At 39.4% G+C, this 23,182-nt stretch overlaps 2 protein-coding genes across 2 annotated transcripts in view; one reads left to right on the forward strand and one right to left on the reverse strand.

Moving 5' to 3' along the window:
* The window catches only part of LOC6578240 (Krueppel-like factor luna), a 79,056-nt gene that overhangs the window by 24,164 nt on the left and 31,710 nt on the right, over positions 1 to 23,182 (forward strand). The gene's annotated exons all lie outside the window — the stretch shown is intronic.
* Positions 20,075 to 21,438, reverse strand: LOC122757654. Its single transcript, XM_044010511.1, has 2 exons — positions 20,491 to 21,438; positions 20,075 to 20,420 (listed from the first exon to the last, which is right to left on the reverse strand). Exons 1-2 carry the CDS (start codon positions 21,112 to 21,114, stop codon positions 20,400 to 20,402), a joined length of 645 nt encoding a protein of 214 aa, XP_043866446.1. The 5' UTR covers positions 21,115 to 21,438; the 3' UTR covers positions 20,075 to 20,399.

Genomic DNA, 23,182 nt, shown 5'->3' on the forward strand with positions numbered 1-23,182 from the left:
GCAAACATGGAAGCCATGTGCGAGGTCTGAATACCCTGCATATAAGTTCGAAACTAGAGCAGTTGCTATTCTGTGCTGAGTTTGCTTATTATCGAGCCATCGAGACGGACATCAATTGATGTCCGATATACGTATGTATATACATATATAAATATATATACATGCTTATATATATAGACATTTCATACGATAAACACTACAGTTGCAACCTATCGGCTAGAATACTCTCGCGTTGCTCTTCTGTTTGATGTTGATATTTGTTTTTTAAAAGTCATTAAATACACTTTGCCGCGGCAAGCGTATCTCACTATCTCTCTCTCCCTCTTTGTCGGTCCCTTGCTCTCTGCCTCGCTGAGTAGTATTTTCTCAGTCAGACTGCTGACGGAATGCTCGTACGACGTTTTACTGTATATTCTGTGACGGCTATTTGCTCGCTGTGGAAACACATTTTACAGTTTTCATTCATAAATGCTGTGAAAAGCAAAAGCGATGCACTGCTGTTGATGACTGTGGTGCAGTCGCTCGCATTTAATGAGGTTTAGCTAAAAGGCAGTAGCCGCTGAAGGGGGTTAAAAAATCATATCTGGAATTTAGGTTTCTAGCTTAACTAACCCGTTTCTTTTTGTTTTTTGTTGACTTAAGTTTTGTTATTGCTGCTTATGCAATTGCCAGTAACTCGAGCGGCGAACTCGTTTCCATGCTAAACAAAATGATTGCTGTCGTCGGTGCTGCATTTTAAGGCTAAAAATAAACAACTTAATTGCATATTTACTGCCACAGTTGGGCTTGTCGTTTTCTATACCCTGTAAACACCAAATAAATATAAGACAAATATTTAAGCATAGGAGAATGCCATCGTTTGGGTTTTGCTATTATAATGGGATATATCATTTAAGGTTTGCTATAAAAACGAAATGATTATAAATTAAAGATATTCGTCACTTTTGTCTACGGTATTTTTTAGTTGAGCTCTTTTGCGTAGCACATTCTTGCTAGTTTTAATTTTTTTTTTTCTTTTTTTGTTTTGCTTGTTTTCAGTCTGCGCAGCGGAAGACACAAATTCAGTTTTCTATTTTGTCGACCAGCACAAACAAGAGAGCAATTTTTGTTTTTACAGCGGATGCGCAACGCATTCAAAAATGACTAACCTAATCATGCAATTTTTATTGCAACTAATTGAAAGTCATCTGACTTTCTAGAAAGTTCAGAACTTAAACAATAGCGAGTTTTCACACGCTCAAGCAATTTTCCAGCAGCCCACTCACTCAAACAAACATGCATATAAGGCGTACACATTTTGAAGGCGCGGTGGTCCCTACCCTGCAGGTCCGTCCTATGCTCGCGTTCCCGTTCCCTTTCGCGTTTGCGTTGGCTTGTCTCTGTTGGTTTGCTCTCAACTGTGAAGGTCTGCTGGGCAAGCATGGGGGACAGACAGCACAATCTTTTTGACCACTTGCAATGCGGCCGCCGCCACATGAATTATTTATGCGCAGCTTCTCTGATGCAGCTGCACAAACACACACATACACATATTTACATAATAACTTGCATCATCTGATGGCTTTGCTAACGTTGATAGCTAAGCACAGACATTCGCTCTCGGCTATTTTTGCCTTCTTTAAACTGAACTAAGCACGGCATAAATTACATTTTTAAACCCTTGAATTCGCGAAACAGGCTGCTTGTCTGACTAGTCTGTAATAATGACAAGTTCAAAATATGCAAACATAAATTGGAGCAGAGACTTAAAACTTCCTCTTATTTAGCGATAAAAAGCTATGAATCTTGGTGTGAATGTGATTCGTATAATTTACAGAGCGTTTCCTAGTCAATAAAAATAAATTCGGGGTCCTACGCAGTTTGTAAGTAACAGCAATGAATGCAAACAATATGTGAAAAGAGTTCAAGTCTGACTTCTTTGCTGCATAAGTCCAGTGTTTACTCAGTTGCAACAGCCGAGCATGCACCTCCTGGAACAGCGACCGCTCCTACAAATATTTGCTAACGTGACCGTGAAGTGGCATAATATGGCACGAGACGTTTATGCAGCGGCACGTGCCTCTACCAGTAGTATTCTGTATGTGAATTATTTTCGGCTTCAGTTTGAGTTGAAGTTAACAGTCGTGTTAAGTAAATCTATTGTATATGTACATTATATATTTATGGAAGACGCTAAATAATTTGTATATTTGAAAGTATTTGATAATTTCTAATTTAATGGCGTTCCATTTGTATGCTATGTACATTGCATATAAGCTATCAAATATGCAGGGATCGTTCGAATGACGCGTTTTATTCACATATATTTTGATTATTCAAAATGTGTGTATAGCCCCAAGATACTGGAGACTTTCAACCTATAATTTTTATGGCATTATTTTAACACATGCTAAATTTCATATTACTTATTTAAACTTTGCCATCTGTTAATTTTTTTATATGTGTTATTTACGTCGCTCGGTTGCTATTGTATTTATTACTAAGTCGTTTGGTATGCAAAATTATTTGTTGTGGTTGGGCTTTAACACTTGCATTGCTTACCCGCTTATTGTTTGTGTATAGGGGCAATGTGTAGGCGTGCCAGCTTTTGTCCCCAGCCGTGAGCAAAGCCATCGACTCGACTCGACTTGACTTGGCTCGGCTCGGGTCGGCTCGGCTCTACTCAGCTTATGTAGCAACAGTAGTTTCCAGCTGGCAAAGTGTTGTTGAAAATGTCACAGCTACGTGCTCAGCTATGTGCCATGTTCTTAATGGAGTCTGAGATGGGTCGGGCAGGGTAGGTGTGGAGCCGGTGGAGCTGAGCAGTCGATTCTGACTGCATAGCTGCTCGGCTTGCTGTATAGTTTCTTTATACAATTTATTATAGAATTAACCTTCAACTTTCAAATGTCGTATGCCGTAGCTGCATTTGCTTTGATTTGTTTGTATTGTTTGTTTGTATTTTCAACGAGCTGGCAGGCCAAAAACGTGCATTTAATAGACCTTGGATGGCTTTTTGTTAATGTGTTTAGTAGCCACAAGTTTTTCTCATAACTTGATGCGGTTGCTAAGTTCATTGACACAGTTTTCAAGTCTTGTGTTCAGCTTGGCACGATATTGTAGTTTGGTATTTATTGAGAAATACCGCTACACTGCCGTTCGGCATTAGTGTCCAAGTTGTTGACGCCACGTCTGCATATTTTCTGTAAATAATACAAACTGTTTAAGTATCGGCAACGCGTATCTAACAGCGCATGTATCTTAAGGGTTATTCTTACTAAAACACTAATTATGCAATTGATAGGTTATTATTAATAAAGAACCTTTGCGCATTTCCCGTGTCGGCATAACATTTTCTGACTGTTCCATAAAAAGCAATCTGAGTCAATCACTCAGTCAGTCTGTCACACAGTCATTCGGTGTGCTCGCCATATTTCTGCTCCAGTGACCCCAGTCCTCATGTGTGGTAATATAAAGCTTGATTTCGATATAATACTTTTTTTTTTTTTTTTTTTTTTTGTGATCACACAAAAAATACCGCCACTGTGTAATCTAATGAATGTACATATTCATATACTTATATATGAATAATTCAATTGAATTGGCGATCTATCTAGTTTTAATTTGAAGAAATAGCTTAGGCTAAACTTTCTTCAGCAATCCATCTATTAGTTAATTGGTTCTTAATTCATTTTCTGAGTCGTCGATTTTAATGTTTGCAGCGCAGTTTATAGTTATATACAAAAAGTCACAAATTGTGCGTAATACCTCTGAACTGTGTATTTTTATGGCAGTTGGACAAATTGCAATATCATGTCAGGAGCGCCAATCACGAGGAATGTCTCAAATTTTATGAGCATTTAAGACGAAAAAAAAAAAAGAAAAAGAAGAAAGCAAAAATGTTGTAAATATATGTCACAGTAGGGTACTTATAGCCTGTGTAAATCCATAGATTGCAGTGACTGTACGGTACTCACATATATTTGGATTACAAGTATATACGCACACACGGACACACATGGATCTTGCATCACTTAGAGAATTTGTATAAAATTAAATTGGAGCCTTGTGCGCCATTGGTGCGATGAAGGGTGAAGGCAAGAAAATATATTATTTTCTTATTTTCGAATTTTCCAGCGGGAACTTCCCAGACTGTTGCAGCCTTACTTAAGGGTACGCATTTGAAGGCGAAAGAGCATTCAAATCACAAGGTTAACCAAGAAATCTGTGGAGTTCGGAGAGATGTGGTACAAACACAATCACACTAAAAGGTGTAACACCGCAAATGCTAGCAGCAACGACTTTTACGACGTACATTTTACAATCTTAATATCCTTATTTTGCTTTTTCGCTGAAGTTCCTGTACTTTAAGTTAAAGACTTTGTATGTGGAGGGTGACACTCTCGTGTGGCTAACAAAACTACAAGAGCTATTACAAACGTCAGGCAGTTGCCCCTTTCAATATTCATTGCATTTCATATTTTGCTGCTGTCGCCAAGTTTTTGTGAAATTTGAATGCAGTTTTATGAATTTGCGCTCTTTTTGTGCAGGCAAAGCGAGGCGATGCTGCGTTTGTTTCTGCGACGTGTTTACGCATAAAAATGTACACTTTCCCATTTCCCTCTGTGTGTAACAAGGGCGTCATAAAAGCAGCGAGTTGTAAAATTTACATTTATGTGGTTTACACGATCTCCTTTTCCGGTGCGAACCAAGGGAGCTACAAATTGTTATCCGCCAAAAATGTTTGCTCATTGGCCCGGCGTGAAAATACAAAAAAAATATAGATTCGAAAATTTAAGCTTCGCTTCAATTTCTAAAATGTTTTTCGCAACTGCTGCTTTTGCAATTCCATTTTCAGCTACCGCTTTTATTGAATTTTTAAAGCAACCCTAGCGGCGGCAACAATGGCACTCATAGAAATACCATTAAACCAGGCAACCCCAAGTCGCTGGTCACTTGGTGAGCCGTCGGCTACTGATGTTTGCCATGCTAATGGCCATGTTGTTGTTGTGTCAGCTTGTGTTGCTGGTGGTGGCACATAAACTGGGTTTTAATTTTCTAATTACACACGGTAAACAAATGAAAATTTATTGTGGCCACCGTAGCTAAAAATGTTTGTGTTACTGCCTACAAGCTGCCCCCTTCTCTGAGGGTGTGGCGCCTAACCCTCCCTCAGCATTGGCATTTATGCAAACAGACAACAGACTTTGCTAAGTACGCGTGTGTGTGTGGGTGTCTGGGTGTTTGGGTGTGTGTGTGCCCCACCTTAGTACCAATTTAGTGAAATACCCTTTATGACTTTGTGCCCGTTTGGGTGAACGCGTCGGGGTTGCCGCCGGCAACAGCAACAACAGTAACGGCAACGACAACGGCAATGGCAATGGCAGAGGTAGGAACATGCAACAGTCGCCTTCGCCTTCGCCTTCGCGCAAGGGTAGACCCTGGCACGCACACAACACACAATATACAGCACACCCACACACACACTCACACCCCCAGTGAGTCACAACAAAATTTATTAAAAACGGCGCTTCACTTGTGGCAGCTGCTGTTGCTGTTGGGTCTCTTGTGGCACGATTTGGCCAAGGTGAACAAAAAAAATGTATTTATTGCAGAGCCTCGGCCTTAGAATGAATGCAGAACACAAAATTATATAACAGTAAAACAAAATATTTTAATAAGTAAATGGAAGTAATTATATAACATTTACTTAATTAAATGTTGCAATTATAAAAAAATTATAGGCCGTTGGCTTTTCCCATAAAAAGGGGCGAATAGATACAAAAGAATTAAATAAATATATTCCTCCTCTAAGCCATGTACAACATTAAGCTTAAAGTTCTGCAACATATTTGGCAAGAGGTGGCAGAGTTAAAAAAAAAGGTTAGTTAGAATTTAAATATAAAATAAATGAACTCTAGATCCATAGAAGGGATATGATTAAGTCAAGCATTTTTGACTCAATAACTTAAACTTTTTTATATAAGTGTGTTATGGCGTATGCAAATTGGTATTTCCCCCTGAGCGTGGCTCTATTTTATACGAGTCCTGTGTGTGTACTAGTGACCCCGCTGTCTGACTCACAATTCAATTCTAGAGCCTGACTCATGTTTAGCCACAGTTTTTACTCTCTGCTTTTTGCCTGCGTAGCACGGGGTTTTCATGGTTAACTTGTTACCACTCGACAATTATACTGATGTGTCAATTCGGACTGTGTTCTAAGGGTGAGTCTGATGTTGTTCCTGTCTGTATTTGGGTACTGGTCTTTCAAATTATTTCTGATAAATTATTTGTCCTATTTCTCGTGTCTAAGAATGTTTTTGATTTAAAATTAGGTATTTAGTGTTTTAGAATAAGTTGCTTTTAATAACATGAAAAAGATTCCCATGTTGAAATGGCCTCCAAATTGTATGTGACTAATTTTTTGTGGCGTGTTTGTGTAAGTGTGTTCTTTATCAACCGCTTTTGCGCATGAAGTGCGTCTGCTCAACATTTTTGTTGTTGCTCCAACACTTGGGCGCCTCTTGAAGGAGCGTCGAAGTGCAACTCATTATAGTTGAGAGCCGGGGAAAAGCTGCAAGACATGATTAAGTGCAATGAAACGAGTAAATGGTGTTGCTAAACATCAAGGGAGATTGAAGAAGATACAAAAAAGTGTCAACAGTCCTCGAAAGTGCCATTGTGTTTGCCTGTACGTATATCCGTGCAGATGTCAAACATGTCGTCATCTTCTAACTGAATGTGTGTGTTCTATCCTCTTGGCTCTGAGGGTGCGTATCTGTGTGCTTATGTTTGAGTGTTGCAAAAGTACTCAATTAAAAACATCAAATGTGCTTTGCTCATTATTACTTAAGAGCAGAGCCATCAAGTCAAATTAAGGATCAAATTCACCCGCAAGCTCCAATTGCAGCTTTTGTGATTGTGTGATGTCTTTTTCATACGAATAGGTATCATAACTGATAATACAATAGTAAGTAAGGTTGCCATAAAATACTTTCCTATTTATTTGTACACATACTCAAAGATAAATACGTTTGTCAGCTGTCTTGAAAAAATAAAGCAGAATGCAAAATCTTTTCAACAGGACACAAGATTTAGTATGTGGCAGTTAAGAAATAGTCCGTTTCTTGTCTGCTGGCGCAAAAAATTCAATTTATTGCAAATATTTTTCTCGCCAAAAGCGAAAATAGCAAATTAATTTTTTCCTGCCTGCAGCATGAACAACAACAATATGATCAGAAAAAACAAAACCATCTGCCATAAAGTATGTATAAGCAAAAAATGAAAATTAAATGAAAGGAGGCAGGCAGCTGCACAGAAGACCCAAAAGGAAAATAAATAAAAACAAACTCAAGAGTGAAGGGCAAGGTTAGTTTGCTTGAATATGCGAAATCCTGTGTAAAATCTATAAATAATGGGACATTTTATAATTATTAAATATTGGGTAAATAATACGATTTATATTCCTTTCCTTTGTTAGTTATAGTAAAAAACACAAGAATGAAATGTATTTTTACTGGAATAATGATTGGTTAATTAAATTTACTTATTTACGATTAAACTATGCGTTTGTTTGATATATGTATATCTGTATGTATGCAGCAGTATTCGTTTGGTAATTATCATTAAGTAAAACGAAGCAAGAATGCTTGCAGTAGGAGAGAGTGTTCTCATTGGTCTTTCAAAGCTCGATTGCAACGATCCTTACCTAACATTTGAGCGTGAGTCTGAGTGACTATATAAAGGGCAGCAGCTGCAGCATTTCTTCAGTCGCCTAGGCCTAGTGGGGGTCAGTCGTGCAGTGCTCGTTGAGCTAAGCATTATAGACTCGGAGAAAATACTTAGAAGAAATGGTTAAAGGAAATACTAGAGGAGGAATCACTAGAGGATACACTAAGAGGATATACTTCAAGGAACCATTTTTCCCTGATTTCTAATTTACAATGGAGTTAAGGTATACAAAATAACTAAAATATCACTCGCTGGTTAAAATTAATTCTCTTTCACGTACAGCTTGATTATTCTATAAATAATTATACACATACATATATTTATAGATTGTATTAATTGTTCTTCCCATTATTTTTTGCAGGTGAGCTTGAACACATTTCACATACTCTACAACAAAATAGAAACATCAAGGATGCTTACTACTATTGCACGACAAGATCAAGCGCAAACGGTGGAAGAGAAGTGAGTCGTTGGTTAGAATATAAACGACTTTATCTATAGACAACAGACGTCCGCTCTGTCATGGTTAAGCTGCTTATTCATGACAGAGCCTTGACTTTATATTACAAGCAGGACAACCGAAAGGAAAACATGATAAAACAAGAGTTTACTGCCCTGTATTCGAGGAGGGTGTGGCTATCCTGCTGTCAACAGTCTGCCATCAAAGTCATGCAACGCAATAGCACATGGCGGCAACGCCTGAATGATAGGAACAAAACATTCGGGCGGGCCAGGTAACAACAATTTGAGCACAGGAAGAGCAGAAGAGGAAATATCTTGTGAGGGTAGCAGCGAACACAGCATTCTGTTGCTGTGTTTTGCTCAATTCGGGAAAAGCTAAGAAAGAAGATCATCTTACTATGCATCATCTGTCGATGCAGCATCTTTCTAATTCTCTTCTCTTTATAAAGCAAAAACCTGGCTTCTTTACATCTTCAATTAACTACTCAGGAACAATTTCAAGCGATTTCGAGCGCAGCCCTAAAGACATTTACGTTTTACAGTTTTACAGCTTAGTGCAGTTAAATTTGCATGCAGTTTTATTTAGATGACTGCATTCGCTAAACATATCCTCGTTCTAGACACATAAAACACGACGCGAAGCTCTGTATTTCTAAAGTGCACCGCAGACAATTAAATTTTAATTTGTATAGCATTAGTCCACATCAGACTGTAGCAGTAGCGGCAGACAATAACAACAAACAAACAAACAAACTGAATGCATTAAAGTATTTTTCATTTTCAGCAATGCCGCAATGCCTGAGGCTATGCAACAAAAAATTTCGCACACACACTCTTGGCACAGACAGACGTACGAGTATAGAGACAGGGTGTAACTAATGTAGTCGTGCATAGCTTTAAAAAGCATTTATATCCAGTTCTCTGCCTCCTGGACACGAAAACAATTTGCAAATTGCTGGCCAAAAATGGCGCCACCTTCGCCTTACCCCGTTCATTCAACAGCAATTACAAAAGCCAAAGCAATAACAACAGCACACACGTTGCATAAAAACAATGGGCACAACTTTAACGGGTGGTCGCCTTGATCATTATCTGGTTCTGTTCCCGGCTAGCAGTGCCGCTGGGGAGTGACTCTTTAGTGACTTCTGCGGCTGGATTTTGAGGCCAGGCTTTGGAAGTGTTGAGGTCGAATGAACAAGCACAATACCTGGCCGGATGGAGTAGGAGGAGCCTGTTTCAAGCATATGCACAACAATCGACCGGGACGACACCTGCCCGTTGTCGTCGACGCCGTCGCCGTCGCCGGCGGGTTCAGTATGTGAAAAATAAAAACAAAACGAGCGCGAAAAGTTTAGTGCTTTTCCATAAACTAGTTGGCAGCAGGGTCCAGTCTAAATCCCGACACGGACATTCACTTGCTTCCTTTTTATGTTGGCGCCGCCTGCCTCGGCCGTTGGCCCCTTCTGGCTGCCTCTTATTATTACTATTACGATTCTTATTTTGTGGGCCGGTTTTTGTGTTGTGGCTGGCCCAGGCACAGGAAGCATGCGTCGCCATATAGGCGCGCCAAGCAGACGCCTAAAACTATGCTTTGCCGTTTAGTGGCCATAACAGCAATGGAAAACAAAAATAATAAAATAACAGGCGCAAAAATACTGTCGGCATGGCATAGGCTTTTCGGTCTACCGTTGCATGTTGTCGCAGGCTTCTATACTTCTAGCACCCATCCAAAGTAAACAAAAGAAAAGCGACATTTTTTCCTTTTGCTTGCCAAACTATCGTTAGCACGAGAAATTGCATGCGACCGAAAATTTACAGCTGACAGAGCGTATGTGTGTATGAGAGAGTGTGTGTTCGCCAACTGTGGCACTTTTTGCAACAAAAACTACTATCGCTGAAGGTTATTGTGGCAAATTGTGTTTTCCCATGAAAACTTTAAGCTGCTTACAGATTAGTTGGGAAAGCTCAACAAGCTATATTCCTCAGAGTTTCTTTAACTATTTTACGCATAAGTAAGTCTGTGTGGCTGCAGTATGCAACCAACTTAGAGTATCAGCTCCTTTAGCTGACATTTGGAATGCCCCTTTGAGCACTTCACAATACTTTACTTTCCGTACAACATCGACTGCCAGGGGAATCGGCTATTTAAATATGCACAATTCAGAGTATTTGAATATGAACATTTCGATTGAAAGCATTTTACACAAATCAAGCTCTAGCTGATAGTGTGCAATGAAAAACACCTGCCAACGACGCAGTCATTTAGCTATTTGTGTTAATTGTCGGCAGGCCAGAGACCTCACAATTATGACTCACGTATAAAAATACATATATATATATGTATGCACGTATAGACTCAACATCGCACTGTGTTCTACAATTTATTAAAGCCATACTTTTAATTTATTCTAATGGATTTTCGTTTTGTTGCCTGTTGCCAGTTGGTAGTTGCCAGTTGCCATTCTCTATTGGACACCATATGCCATTCGCCGGCTGTCCATGGTTACGCAACATGAGCCGGTTTCCATTTTTGCATTTTGTTTTGGCTTCAATACTCCTCACACGTAGAAGCAGCCAGAAAACATTTTATTAGCGTTGCAGCTCGCGAAGGTTGTTGTGAACATGTCCACGGTTTGTTTTGATTCAATGCAGCCGGTTTTGTTGTCTCAAATATCATTCTTTTGGCTTTAAATCACGTCAAGTTTGTATAAGAATAATTCATTCAGTGGGCCCCGCATTATTATCATATAGTTGCCGTCATCCACTTTTATTTTTAAAACGTTTATCTCTTTCTTATTGCTCAACAATTTCTCACGATTATGTGGATTTTTAATCTGATGATAAAAAGAAAATTCCAAAAATAAGCGCACACGTAGCACAGTTAAAAGTGTGTTGCAGATAGCTGAAGCTGCTCAACGTTGTCAGACTGTAACCGGTTTGCACTTCAGTCCCGGCTCCCCAGCCCCCAGCCCCCAGCTCCTCAGCTCGCTCAGCAATTAAGCTTTTCTGATCTATCACAGATATTTGTTATTGTATAAGCGCATTTTTATAAACATCGTCATGCATAAATCACTTGCAGAGTTAATTTAATTTCAGAGATACAGCTACGGCTACAGCACAGATACTCGCTTGAATATACGTAAATACATACATACATCAACTGGCTCATTCATTCAACCCAGGCTGACGTAAATTTCAATAGTTGCCGGCTTTTGGCGTGCTTCAACGAAACAAGTTTTTGTTGTTTGTAAACAGTTTCTAATACCCTGTACCCACTAAATGCTTTTAAATGGTATATGGAGATCACTAACCTGTTAATCTAGTTAGATCCTAAATGACACGTCGCATGCACAAAGACAAAACAAATTTTGTGTATATGTTAATGACTCAAGAGCCATGTATGGCCGCAGTTTGAGGTATAGTAGGAAAGAGAGTTAAAGGGTATGTTTTAGCCCATATTTTTCCATAACATCATTCTAACTTGTTTTTTCTGCTACCCTGTCTTTGTATTTGTTATTTGTTTTTTTGCATTTTTTATTTGTTGCCCCTCTACTGTTAGGCAAACCGCGTCGTCTGCGTCGCACAACAAATGACATAATTTGATATTCAAATTCCAAGACAAACAAATTTTAATTTGAAAAGAAAACGAAATTGAATTTCAATTTCAACTACCTGCCTCCAGTTGACTGAATGACTGTCAGATTGACAAGTTGACGAACTGGAAGACTGCCCTGCCGCAGAAATATGCTAATTTTGATCCAACTACGAAAGGTATTTCGCTATTATCAAGATGAAGAAGAATCGCCCCTCCCCTACCGATTTTGAATATTTGTTTTTAAAATTTTAATGCTTATGCATAATTTTGTTAAACACTCTGAGTTAGTATTGGTGCAAGCATAAACATGAGTAGCTTTAACTGTTAAACAAAGTGTCTATACATATGAATGTGTGAATGTGTGTATATGCTCTTATTTAGATATGATGTCATGATGATATTTCTGTGGCCAGCGAACATTCCGCAGATTAAGAATCACATATATACATAGCTTGCCGTTGTGATCCATTGCACATACTTATTCGAGTCAATTCAAGACGAAGCTCTATCTTATATTGGAATGTTCACAATAAAATGTAAACAAATATTTAATGATGCAAGTCAGTAACGAATATAATGAACAGAGCAGCAAAACAAATGACAGCTGACAGCATGCTGCTATTTGTTTAGATGAAGTGGGCAATATTTGAGTAAAAAACATCGATGAAACAGCTTACTAATTAAATTTGCATATATTTTTCAATAGCCCTATACATACAGACATACATTTATATGTATATCTATGTTTGTATATGTCTACACCATATACTTGAACTTTTGCGTGAGAACGTGACTGCAACAAATGGTTGACTCATTCAGTAGCTCCTATCAATTGTATTTTAAGTTCACACAGCAATTGTAGTCTATAGTCGAAGCACTCTACGAAACAGCTGATGCGAATGATGATCATATTGTGGATGATTCAATGGGTGTCTGTGAAGTCGACAGAAGGCCTGAGTAAGGCACGAGTTCTCGGAAAATCTTATATTTTTTATGGAACAGGGAATGAATATATATATATATATATATATATATATATATATATATATATATATACAACCACATATTGTATGGTATTTGAGAATTAAATTCAAACTAATTGGATAAGTGACTCATTCCAGAATACACTTTATTGTTGCTTTATTTTAGTATAGTAATAGTATCGTGCACATTAGCAATACATATATACATACATATATATATTTTGAAATACTTACAGTATTTTGAGTGTAGTGATATATATTTGTAATTACCAAATAACATATTAATTTATACGGTCTGTTTACGCTCGATTAATGGAGTACGCTCAAATTTATCATAACTTAAAAACGATATAAGGTATATTAACTTACATATATTCAATTTGGGAGTCGCGTGCCTCTCCAAAAAAATATTTGCATAAACTATTTAGCTAATTAAGCTAGCAACTTGGATTTTAGTTTCTTTTTGCTGCAAAGCAAACACAATAATATAATATTCAAACAGAAAAAGTCGAAGAAGAATAAGAAGTCAGCCATCGTATTGCTTGCCTAACCTTGAAGCTTACCAATGGCGAGCTATAGATAAAAAAGCTCAAATAAAGTTATATGTCTGTATATACGTATGTTTGTATACATAAAGTCATGCACTGCACCACATTCTCGGAGACGTGTAAGCTTTTTTAGCGTGGTTGTGTCTCGAACTCAAGTGGTTGATTTTGAAAATTGGCCAAAGACAGATGATGGACCCAGAGTTCGCAGTTCGCACAGTGAGTAAATTATTTGCGCTCTGCTGGAAAGTATTGTATAGATACATACAGAGCCTAACGCAACGTGAATAAACATACAGCAAATGTGCAAATTTATTTAGCCTTGATAATTCGAAAATTAAAATGTTCCACTGACGCGAGAATAGAAAAAATGTTTATGTTTACGTCTTATGTGTGGCAACATGGTAAAGGCTTTTAAGATATACGAAGCACTTTGAGGCGTGCTAAAAATATAATTTATTATCACAGTAATTATAAATATTAGAAAAAGGCGAGATGACTTAGTTGGTTACTTGACGCTTCAGAAAAATTGTGTCTGTTATGCGAAATTAGAAGACTGGCATCCACCTTAATCAAACTGACGAATCTGCATCCGTTGGGGATGGACGGTTTGAGCATTACTTGACTTTAGTGTCATGTACTTGGATTCTGTTGTCTGGGCTCAAATGATGTCATTGCAAATTGAATTTTCCCAGTTCAAACGGAATTTATTCAACTGTATCATATTGCCCAGGGATTCGCTTTTGCTACGCTCTGCACTTTGCGTTTTTACTACCCAATTTTTTATGGTCTATGCATAGCTGTGTGCTAGAGAGGTACAACTCTCAAAGCTTTTGGTATTGCTTAGACTGCCAACTGGCTCAGCGACATTGTGACTCCAGCAAGCTCATAAAAAGGTAATAAAATTTTTGTTTACCTTGGTAATAGGAAGTGAAAAGCACACATTTGAATATATTGTATGGAACATATTCCAGTCTGACTTCGTTCTTGTCGCAGCCTTGAGTGGCTCGGCAAGTTTATTTGCCAAACGAGTCAAAAGGATGAGACCAAAAGGAGGCATTATAGCAAAAAACAGCAGGATAATCGCAGTCGCAGACGGAACTTCAAATTCGGGTGGTGGAATTCACAGGAAATTGATTTCTTTTCGTGGTTTGCCCTGCTCTTTAGGTTGCTGTCACACAGAATTTATCGATGATTGGTTTGCTCCTTGTGCATATTTATCTCAATGCAGATTTTATGCCTAAGTTGCAAGAATAAGACATGACATCATAATTGCTACTCGATACATATAAGTAATGCTCTAAAATATTGCACAATAAACATCCGATGCTGAAACTGGTAAGGGAAATTGCATTTCAGACCGTTTTTTCACTGTTGATGCTTATTAAGGAGGACCACATTTAATATTTTGTACCATGCACTAATATGTTTTAAATGGCGTGAGCCTAATAGCGGCCGCTTTAAAAACCGATTTAATGGTCTATTAAATAATTTTCAATTGCTAATGCTCTGGGCTGCCAGTTTGTAGTGTATTTTGCATGCACTAAGCAAGTCATTAATATGTTATTTCACATAGCAGCACACACGGGATGTGTATATGCTTGTTTGCATTTTCATATTCAGTTCAGCCTGCTTAAATATGCATTTGTTATTGAATTTTAGTAGCAGGTGTCGGCACGTCCCTGACAGTTATCTGGCCCTCGCATATGTGCCATTAAAAATTTCTGAACCATACTTCAGCGAGCGCTCAGCCGTAACTACCACTCCGGCGTATGGCGCACGTGAACTTTCACCTTTTACTTTTGGATGATTTTTACTAAGGAAACAACTTTTCGAACCTGGAAACTGGTTCTCTGGTGCTCCTAGTGCTAATATGTGTCTAATACAGCGTATTAATTTATTTAAATTCCATCCACACTCACACACACATACTCACATAGCTACCCTACACATGGGCCAGCATCCTTGGGTCGATGCAGACTGTAGCATAGAGAACCAGCGAAAGCCATTACAACGTTCAATGACACGGCAAAGTGCGCGCCGTGGCAACTTTTTCCAACTCGTCTGACAACCTCTCCACATGTGGCTGGATGCCTGGGTTGGTTCTGGCTCTTCCGTTCACTTTTCACCGCTTTGCTATCTATGCCCCGATGATTACAGCAACCATCAGCGTTGGGATGCTGCTGCTGTTTGATACTGCATAACAGATACTATAGGGAGCCGGCAGCCAGGCAGGCAGCCAGGAGGCAGTTAGGCAGCAGTCAGGCAGGTAGTCAGGAGCAGCAGTATCGGCATCTCTTCATACTGTTCTAATAGCTTCTAATGCATGTAATGTCAACTCACGTCAGTTTCCGCCATGCTTCCTTCGGGTGCTGGAGTTTCCCTATCTGCAACATTTCTTTTCGCCTGTGCTGCATGCAGCACAGTTTAAGTGCCTGAAAAGTGTGTGATTCGATCTTAAAATATTGATTCTTTGTTGTGCTGACCCCAGAAAGGAAAACTACAACAAACACGTGCAACATGCAAAGGCTTTAAAAGCCGACTTAAATATTGTTGATATTAATAATAATAAGTTATTTGTATTCATTAGCTGTTTATGTTTTGTTTCTTCCCCTGAAGTGACTCTACCTTAATTAAGTCATTTTTTAAACACAGTCAATGTCTGTTGTGTTGGAATACTAATTGACCTTTTAGCAGGCTGATTACATTTAAATTAGACAATTACTTAAATGTTTTCTAGTGACTGTTAAGGCATCTTTAATTTTAATTAAGAGAGAAAATGAATGAACTTCTCTTAATCGTAATAATGTCAAACACATCTGGCTATATCTATTAGTTGTACTCAACTCCTTCCACTTGTTTTTTTATTTTTGTCGCGTCATCAAGACGGCACTTTTGGTAACATTTTGACTTGGAGCTTGGGATCCTTTCATTGTTGTTAGAGTCAACATTGTTAAAGTGTCCTTGTTTAGCTAAACGCTAAATACGATAGTGGATAATACACTATGCACTTGAGTTGAAATAGGGTCGCATTCCAGTCCAGCATTACTCCAGACAACACATATCATTCGACTGGAACGTGTATGCTCATTGAATTTTGTTGCGATAGGAGCCATGAAGTATGCAGCGCTTTTATATTTTTTACTCTTTCACTGTTGCACGGTATATTACTTGCGACCTAGTTTACGCGACTTTTAGTTTTTTTTTTTTTTTAATTTTGGTTTATTAAGTGTAGAAACTGTACAATCACATATAGTACTTTAACAACACATATATATACATAAAATTAGAGCCAAACCTCACTCAATTTGTGAGGACTGAGAAAAAAAAGAAAAATAATAATAATAATATTTATTGAATACCCATTGTTTTGGCAAAGCCCTGCCGTTTAAGTCGTCTTAGGGGTCTGGCAGGTGTTAGACCTCTTGCGAGTAGGCTTTGATGTCGTACAAGTCTGTCTGAGTATCTGCTTGTGTGTTTATTTATTTGTTCTTCGACAGTAGACAGCTTGAGGTCTCTATGCAGTGTTGAGCCGCGTATGTACCAGGGACAGTTTGTTATCTGCCTTAACACTCTGTTCTGCAAAACCTGCACTCTTTTATAATTCGATTTTGCAGCGATCCCCCAGATTTGCACTCCATAGAGCCATATTGGTAGGATGCAGTGCACATAGACAGCTCTTTTGCATCTCAGCGGTAAGGTGCTCTTTCTATTGGTGAGCCATCTTAATTGTTGCAGTCTGTGACGAAATTTTTTCACCGTAGCTTTGAGGTGCCAAGATATTTCACCTGAGCAGGTTGCTGTAGGGTTACTCCCGACATCTCGATTGGGGGGGTATGCATTGCCAGCCTTTTTAGAGTGAAGCAAGGGTTCAAAGTTTTTAGCGGGTTAACTTTGAGATTCCACCGCTTGCACCAATCAGCGAGAGTATTCAGATATCTCTGTAGTCCTGTACTTGCTTCAACCACGTTTTTTGAGTTATAGATGATGGCAATATCATCAGCATATGTGGCAATGACAGCTTTCGAGGGAGCATCCATATGTTGAGAGGACGGGCTAGGTATATCAGAGGTGTACAAGGAGAACAGCAGCGGACCAAGAACACTGCCCTGCGGCACTCCTGCTCTCATAGGGTATGTGGACGAGAGTGTATCTTTTACCTTGACTTGGAACACACGGTCTTCTAGATAAGATCTTAAGAGGCCATAGTACGGAGCAGGTAGAAGGTTTTTTATTTTGTACAGTAATCCATCGTGCCACACCTTATCAAACGCTTGCTGCATGTCGATAAAGACAGCGTTGGAGTATTCAGAGTCATCAAAAGCCTGCAAGATGTGTTTCACCAGTCTATGGACCTGTTCCACTGTGCTGTGTCCCTCCCGGAATCCAAATTGGTGATCCGGTAGGATATTGGATTGTCTAAATATTGCGTTAATGCGGTTGGCAATGGTCCTCTCCCATAGTTTAGACAAGGAGGGCAGTAGACTTATAGGCCGATATGACTCTGGATCCTCTTCCGGCTTGCCAGGCTTGTGGATCATCAAGATAGCAGCTAATTTCCATTGCCTTGGGAACACTTGGAGCCTGATGATGGCATTGAAGATTAGTACAATGTAAAGTAGCGCTCTTGTAGGTAAGGCCTTCAGCGTTGCATTGCAAATCTTGTCTATTCCGGGAGCTTTATTTTTCGGCAATATTTGGATCGCTTCGGTAATTTCTTCAATCCTTATAGGCTCAATAGGCAGAGACATCTGCAAGGGGGTCTGCAAATATAGCTGTATCTCCATGGTCTGCTCCGTCGTAGCATAACTAAATGGAGTAAAACGTTCTTCTAGATGGCATCCGAATGCGTTAGCCTGTTCCAATTCGCATTTAGCAACTTCGCCGTTAGGGCATCGGACAGGTACCTGTCTAAAAGGTTGTCGTTTGAGTGATTTTGTGCATTTCCATAACGAATAGTTTGCATCAATAGTGTAGTCCATGGAAGCCAGTTTTTGCTCGAAGAAATCGCTTCTGAGTTCCCTTAAAAGGTTACGTAGCTGTCTTGCTACCCGGTTCCACAAAAGGCGGTCCCAAGGATCTTGGGATCGAATTGCTCTTCTACGAAGGCGCCTTTTTGTTCTGATGAGTTCTTTGGCTTCTCTCGTTAGAACAATGCCATAATTATTGGGACGAGGCGCAGGATTAAGCGGCGTTGTAGCAGCAGCAGCTCTATATATGTTCTCCGAGAGATTATCAACCGCATTCTCGATGTCTTCGCCGGAGTTCAGACACAAATTCAATTGAATGGAGTCATCTAGCTGTTGTCTGAAAGCCTCGATGTCAGTACGGCTGGTTATTAGCCTTGGGCTTGGCCTGATAAAATGACCATCGATGTGTAACTCGGCAATAAGGGCTAAATGGTCAGAGTCTAAGTCCCAGCTTTGGTAAATATTTGCTTGATAATGCTGTATCCCATGGTATAATGCAAAATCAATGCAAGAGGGAGTATGACTGGATATATATGGGTACCTAGTAGGAGAACCTGTTGCAAGAATATTAGCTCCTCTGGCCGTGATGGCTTCTGCTAGTTCTCTTCCCCTGGGTGAATTGTATGAATCTCCCCACAGCCAGTGTCGTGCATTCCAGTCACCACCAATAAGATACCTTTGGCCGCAAGAAGCGAGTATGTCGCTGAATTGTCTTTCTTCTATTCTGTTCCTTGGTGGGCAGTATATGGCGCAAAATTCGATGTCTCCCAATCCAGTGGCAACTTTGATTGCAGACATTTGTATATTTTGAGTTTCAATAACCCTTTGTGGGAAGTGGCGCAGTGAACTTCTAACGAATATAGCCGCTCCTCCCATACCATGGTTGTGGCTTGATGGCTTGTAAGCTGGATAGAAGGTGTAGCCATATATTTTGACTGTATCTCCTCGATTCAGTCTGATTTCATTTAATAGTAGAATGTCGATGTTGTTGTTGTGCGCGAATAGCTCCACATCTCTGGCTTTTCCTGCAATGCCATTGACATTCCAGATGAGAATCTTGAGTGAGTTCATTGTGAGGCTGAGGCGTTGTTAAGAAGCTGGTGAGTCGATGAATCCCCAGTCCATTGCTTGAGCATGCTGGCCATTTCGTGGACCATTTTTTCTAGACGTTCTAGTCGTTCACTGTTTCTCTTGTTTTGTTGTTGCTGTTCGCGTTGTTGTGCTTGAAGCCATGAAAGAAATTGCTGCTGTTGCTGCACTTGCAAGTCTTTTTGCCATTTCAAAAATTGTTGTTGTTGTTGTTCCAGTAAAGATTGGACATCAACTTGATGCTGCTGCTGTGAGATATGTCCTATAGGTTTAGCTAACTGGGCTTGCGCTTGAATATTATGTATGCGGCTTTGAGCAGATGCGCTTCCATTTCTTGCTACCGCGGCATAGGATATTCCACCTGCTCCAACTCCAGAAGTATTTGATAGCTGCTGTGGTTGTGGTTGTGGACGCGTTGGTTGATGCTGGTGCTTCCGTTGTGGCTGTTGTGGTCTTGCTTGATTCTTCTTGATCGTAGAGGAGCCCAGTGAACGTCGATAGAACTCCTGGTACCACGGGCAGCCTTTGTAGCTTGCCATGTGGTTACCTCCACAGTGAAGGCAGGTAGGCGGTGCATCTTGTGAACGTGCGCAAAGATTGGTGGGATGGTCCTCGCCACAGCGTGCACAGTTAGGATGGCGACGGCAGTATTTGGCTGTATGGCCATATTCTTGGCATCGGGTACATATGACGATTTCAGAAGTTTTACGCATTCTTTCAACTCTCACCATTTGGCGGCAAAGTGTTTTTATATTGTAAACTTCGTTAATGTTTTTACAAGGTTTTATGTTTACAAAAAATATATTTAATTTTGCATCCCTGTTTGACCGTGACCTTGGGTTGTGAATTTGCAGAGCATCGAAGCCATATTTTTTAAAATTGGCAATTATTTCATTGTTCAAGGTACTATGGTGTAGCCCTCTTACTACAATTCTGTAAGGTTTTTCTTCCTTCATCTGATACGTATGGAACTCAATACCTATCGCATCAAAATGGCTTACGATAGCTCTGTAAGTGTCGCTATCTTTGGGAAATATTCTAGCCGTCACTCCTTGGTTGATCTTGACTGATACGTTATCAATACTGGTGACTTCACTAATGATTTCAAATAGATCATTAAGATCAGTGATACTCACAACGATTTGCGGTGGCTTAGATGACCCGAGAGTCTGTTGGTTGTTGCTGGGTTCTTTATTCTGATGGCTGTTGACTGTATCAATTGCATCAGCAGTGTTGCTATGATCAACAATAGAAGCAGTGGGATTCACATCATCCTCGCCTTCACTGGTTGCGTCCATATCCATGTCCAGTAAAGCAAAGCTGTTACTGGATTTTGCCATATTAGTTGAAGCGGAGTGTGAGACCTCAACTCTGTTTGCTCTTTTGTTATTGTTATTGGGAGATAGAGGTATCTTCCTTTTAGTTTTAAGCATTTTCTGGGCTGCTGCCAGTTTTGTAGCAGCTCCAGTGAGTTTTACAGAGTCAGGTGGGAAGCCGGCTGCCTGACTATCCATTCTTCCGCTAGGGATCGCGCTGTTAATTGCAGCAGTTGCGGTGGTATATACTGTGCTACAAGTAGCACTAGTAAATGTGATTGTTGTTGTCATGGTGCTGAGATTCTGAGAATCAGTGCATGATAGGCGTTGGTTATTGAATTCAGCCCTCAGCTCAAAAGGTGTTTTCCCAGCTATTTGGCACATTCTTGCATAATCAATCGGCTTATTTCTAAGCTGAGAGTTAGCAGAAAGGTTTTTGTCCATTTTAATTCGTATTTGTTAACTTTGTTATATTTTCGAAGCAGAATATCAGCTGAGCACGGCGTTTATTTCCCCTCGTGTGCAGTGACGCGCACGTAGAGGGGTAATAAGTGTGGCCCTGGTGGGCAACGAGTATATTTGGTTTGTCGCAGACCCCTTGTTGTTCGTTGTTTCGGGCAGCCGACACTGCACGGGACAGCGTCCGATGTTTACCGTTAGGTCTTTTACAGTTAGGGCTATTTTTAGCTTAAGTAGAAAATTCGCGTATTTTGTGTATGCGTGACACAACCGACCGCGACGAAAGCAGATTAGCGACTGCGACTTTTAGTAACTTCTTTTTCATGATAGTTAGTGTCTGCTTTAGAGTTATGTTGTCGTATGATTTAATCCAGCTTTTGCATTACTGTTGATTTTGTTATTTAATTCTTGTATCCTTTTGGAAGAGCATACGGACACTAACCGAAATACTAGTAATAAAGGGTGAATATAAATGTATATACATATATATTCTTCAGTACAGGATGGAAACTCAAGAAATTAAGGGCCAGTTGCTTGCTCGTTTACGCCGTACTAATTGGCGGTACAGTTATAAGTAACAAACATAAAAAAAGATTGTATATGCTTTAGTTTTGTGAAAATTGATTTTCTTTTATCCCCAATCGACATTATATGTGGATACAGAGTCCTTTTTGCGGGAAGCCTTAAATAATAGTATTTGTGGCTCATTTTGTTTTTCTGTCCTTGACCTGTTTTGAGGTCCCGCTCTTCATTTAAATTTTAAATAAATCATTTTGCGGTGCTGAAGCCTCACGAAAAAGGCATCTGCAAAATTTGTGGACTATTTTGATGAAAATTCATTTTGAACTTTTTATTTTGAACTTTCTTGCTTTTGTTATTTACGTCTGTCTGTTCTGCTATAAGCCTGGTTTTCATTTTCCGGTAGATATATGGATGCAAGCTTTTGATATTTGATACGCTTCAGGTTTAGGTTCTGTGCTGTTCTGCTGCCCAGCAAGTTCAAATTTGTCAATTTTATGCATGACCAAATATTTAAAATAGGTATAAAAATATTTAATTTAAATGTAAATTTGTTTTGGGTACATAACATGCCTCGAATTAGAAAAGGAAACTGTGCCCTCTATATGTATGCGCATATCTTATTTCTATATCTCTAGTTAGCTAGTTAAGAGTGGTTGTATACCCCATCGCGGTTGCGTGAATGTGCCAGCGGATGAATGATATCTATGAGCAGTCCTCACGGCAATAAGTACATTGCAATGTTTGCTGTCTCTAGTCTGTGTATGTCGCTACTCATAATGTATATACCTTATAATATACCTTATACTCTGCATATGTACATTAAAAATGCATAATTAAAGGGGAAAAAAAAAGATTAATAATAAATAGAAATTCAATAATCAGACTATTCATTTACTGGACTCTTTAGTATTTTTTTTAATTTAATTTTATGTATATATATATTTATTAAGATCTTTAGTATTATGCTCCTATTTAAAAGCTCTCGGTACATACATACATATATACGCCATAGAGTAAATACAAGTACACAGGGTACAGGGCTTTACCTAGTCGTACACTGTCGACTACGTAAAGTCTCTCAGAGTATTTTTTTTGCTTTTTTTTTTTGTGGTGGTTAGCGTGGTTGTCCCAACACAAATTAGTTACTAAATTTTTTATGTCGCCCCGACATTCGACAACACGCGGTACTTCATACATCTTGCCTAACTCACAGCATACTCCCGCCCTCGGCACGGCGGTGTATTCGCCCATTCTGTGGCGGCTTGTTGTACCTGGCGACAATGGCGACCCAGAAAATGAGAATTGATGCGGGCCGTGAGATTTTTCACGCCGCATTGTTTAGCGTGTTGATTTGATTAAGATGAGGGTGGAGATGTGTGTTGTTTGTTTTTGTTTTTTTTTTGCCAATGACACTTGCACTTCCATTTCTACGCATGGCCCACAAACCTATTTAAAGTGCATTGACATGTCTCGGGAGCCGCTGTAACAGCATAAAAAGCTTCACATTTGCAAGGAAAATCATTTAAGTACC

The sequence above is a fragment of the Drosophila mojavensis genome, unplaced genomic scaffold (genome assembly GCF_018153725.1).
Source record: "Drosophila mojavensis isolate 15081-1352.22 unplaced genomic scaffold, ASM1815372v1 contig_80, whole genome shotgun sequence".
NCBI classification, from domain to species: Eukaryota; Metazoa; Arthropoda; class Insecta; order Diptera; family Drosophilidae; genus Drosophila; species Drosophila mojavensis.

What these genes read in the sequence shown, in the direction of transcription:
- LOC122757654 (XM_044010511.1), bottom strand. Translation starts at nt 21,114, where the DNA reads ATGGACAAAAACCTTTCTGCTAACTCTCAGCTTAGAAATAAGCCGATT. An exon ending in CTAAGCCACCGCAAATCGTT is followed by an intron (nt 20,421 to 20,490) that starts GTGAGTATCACT and finishes ATAACGTATCAG; the next exon opens with TCAAGATCAACCAAGGAGTG.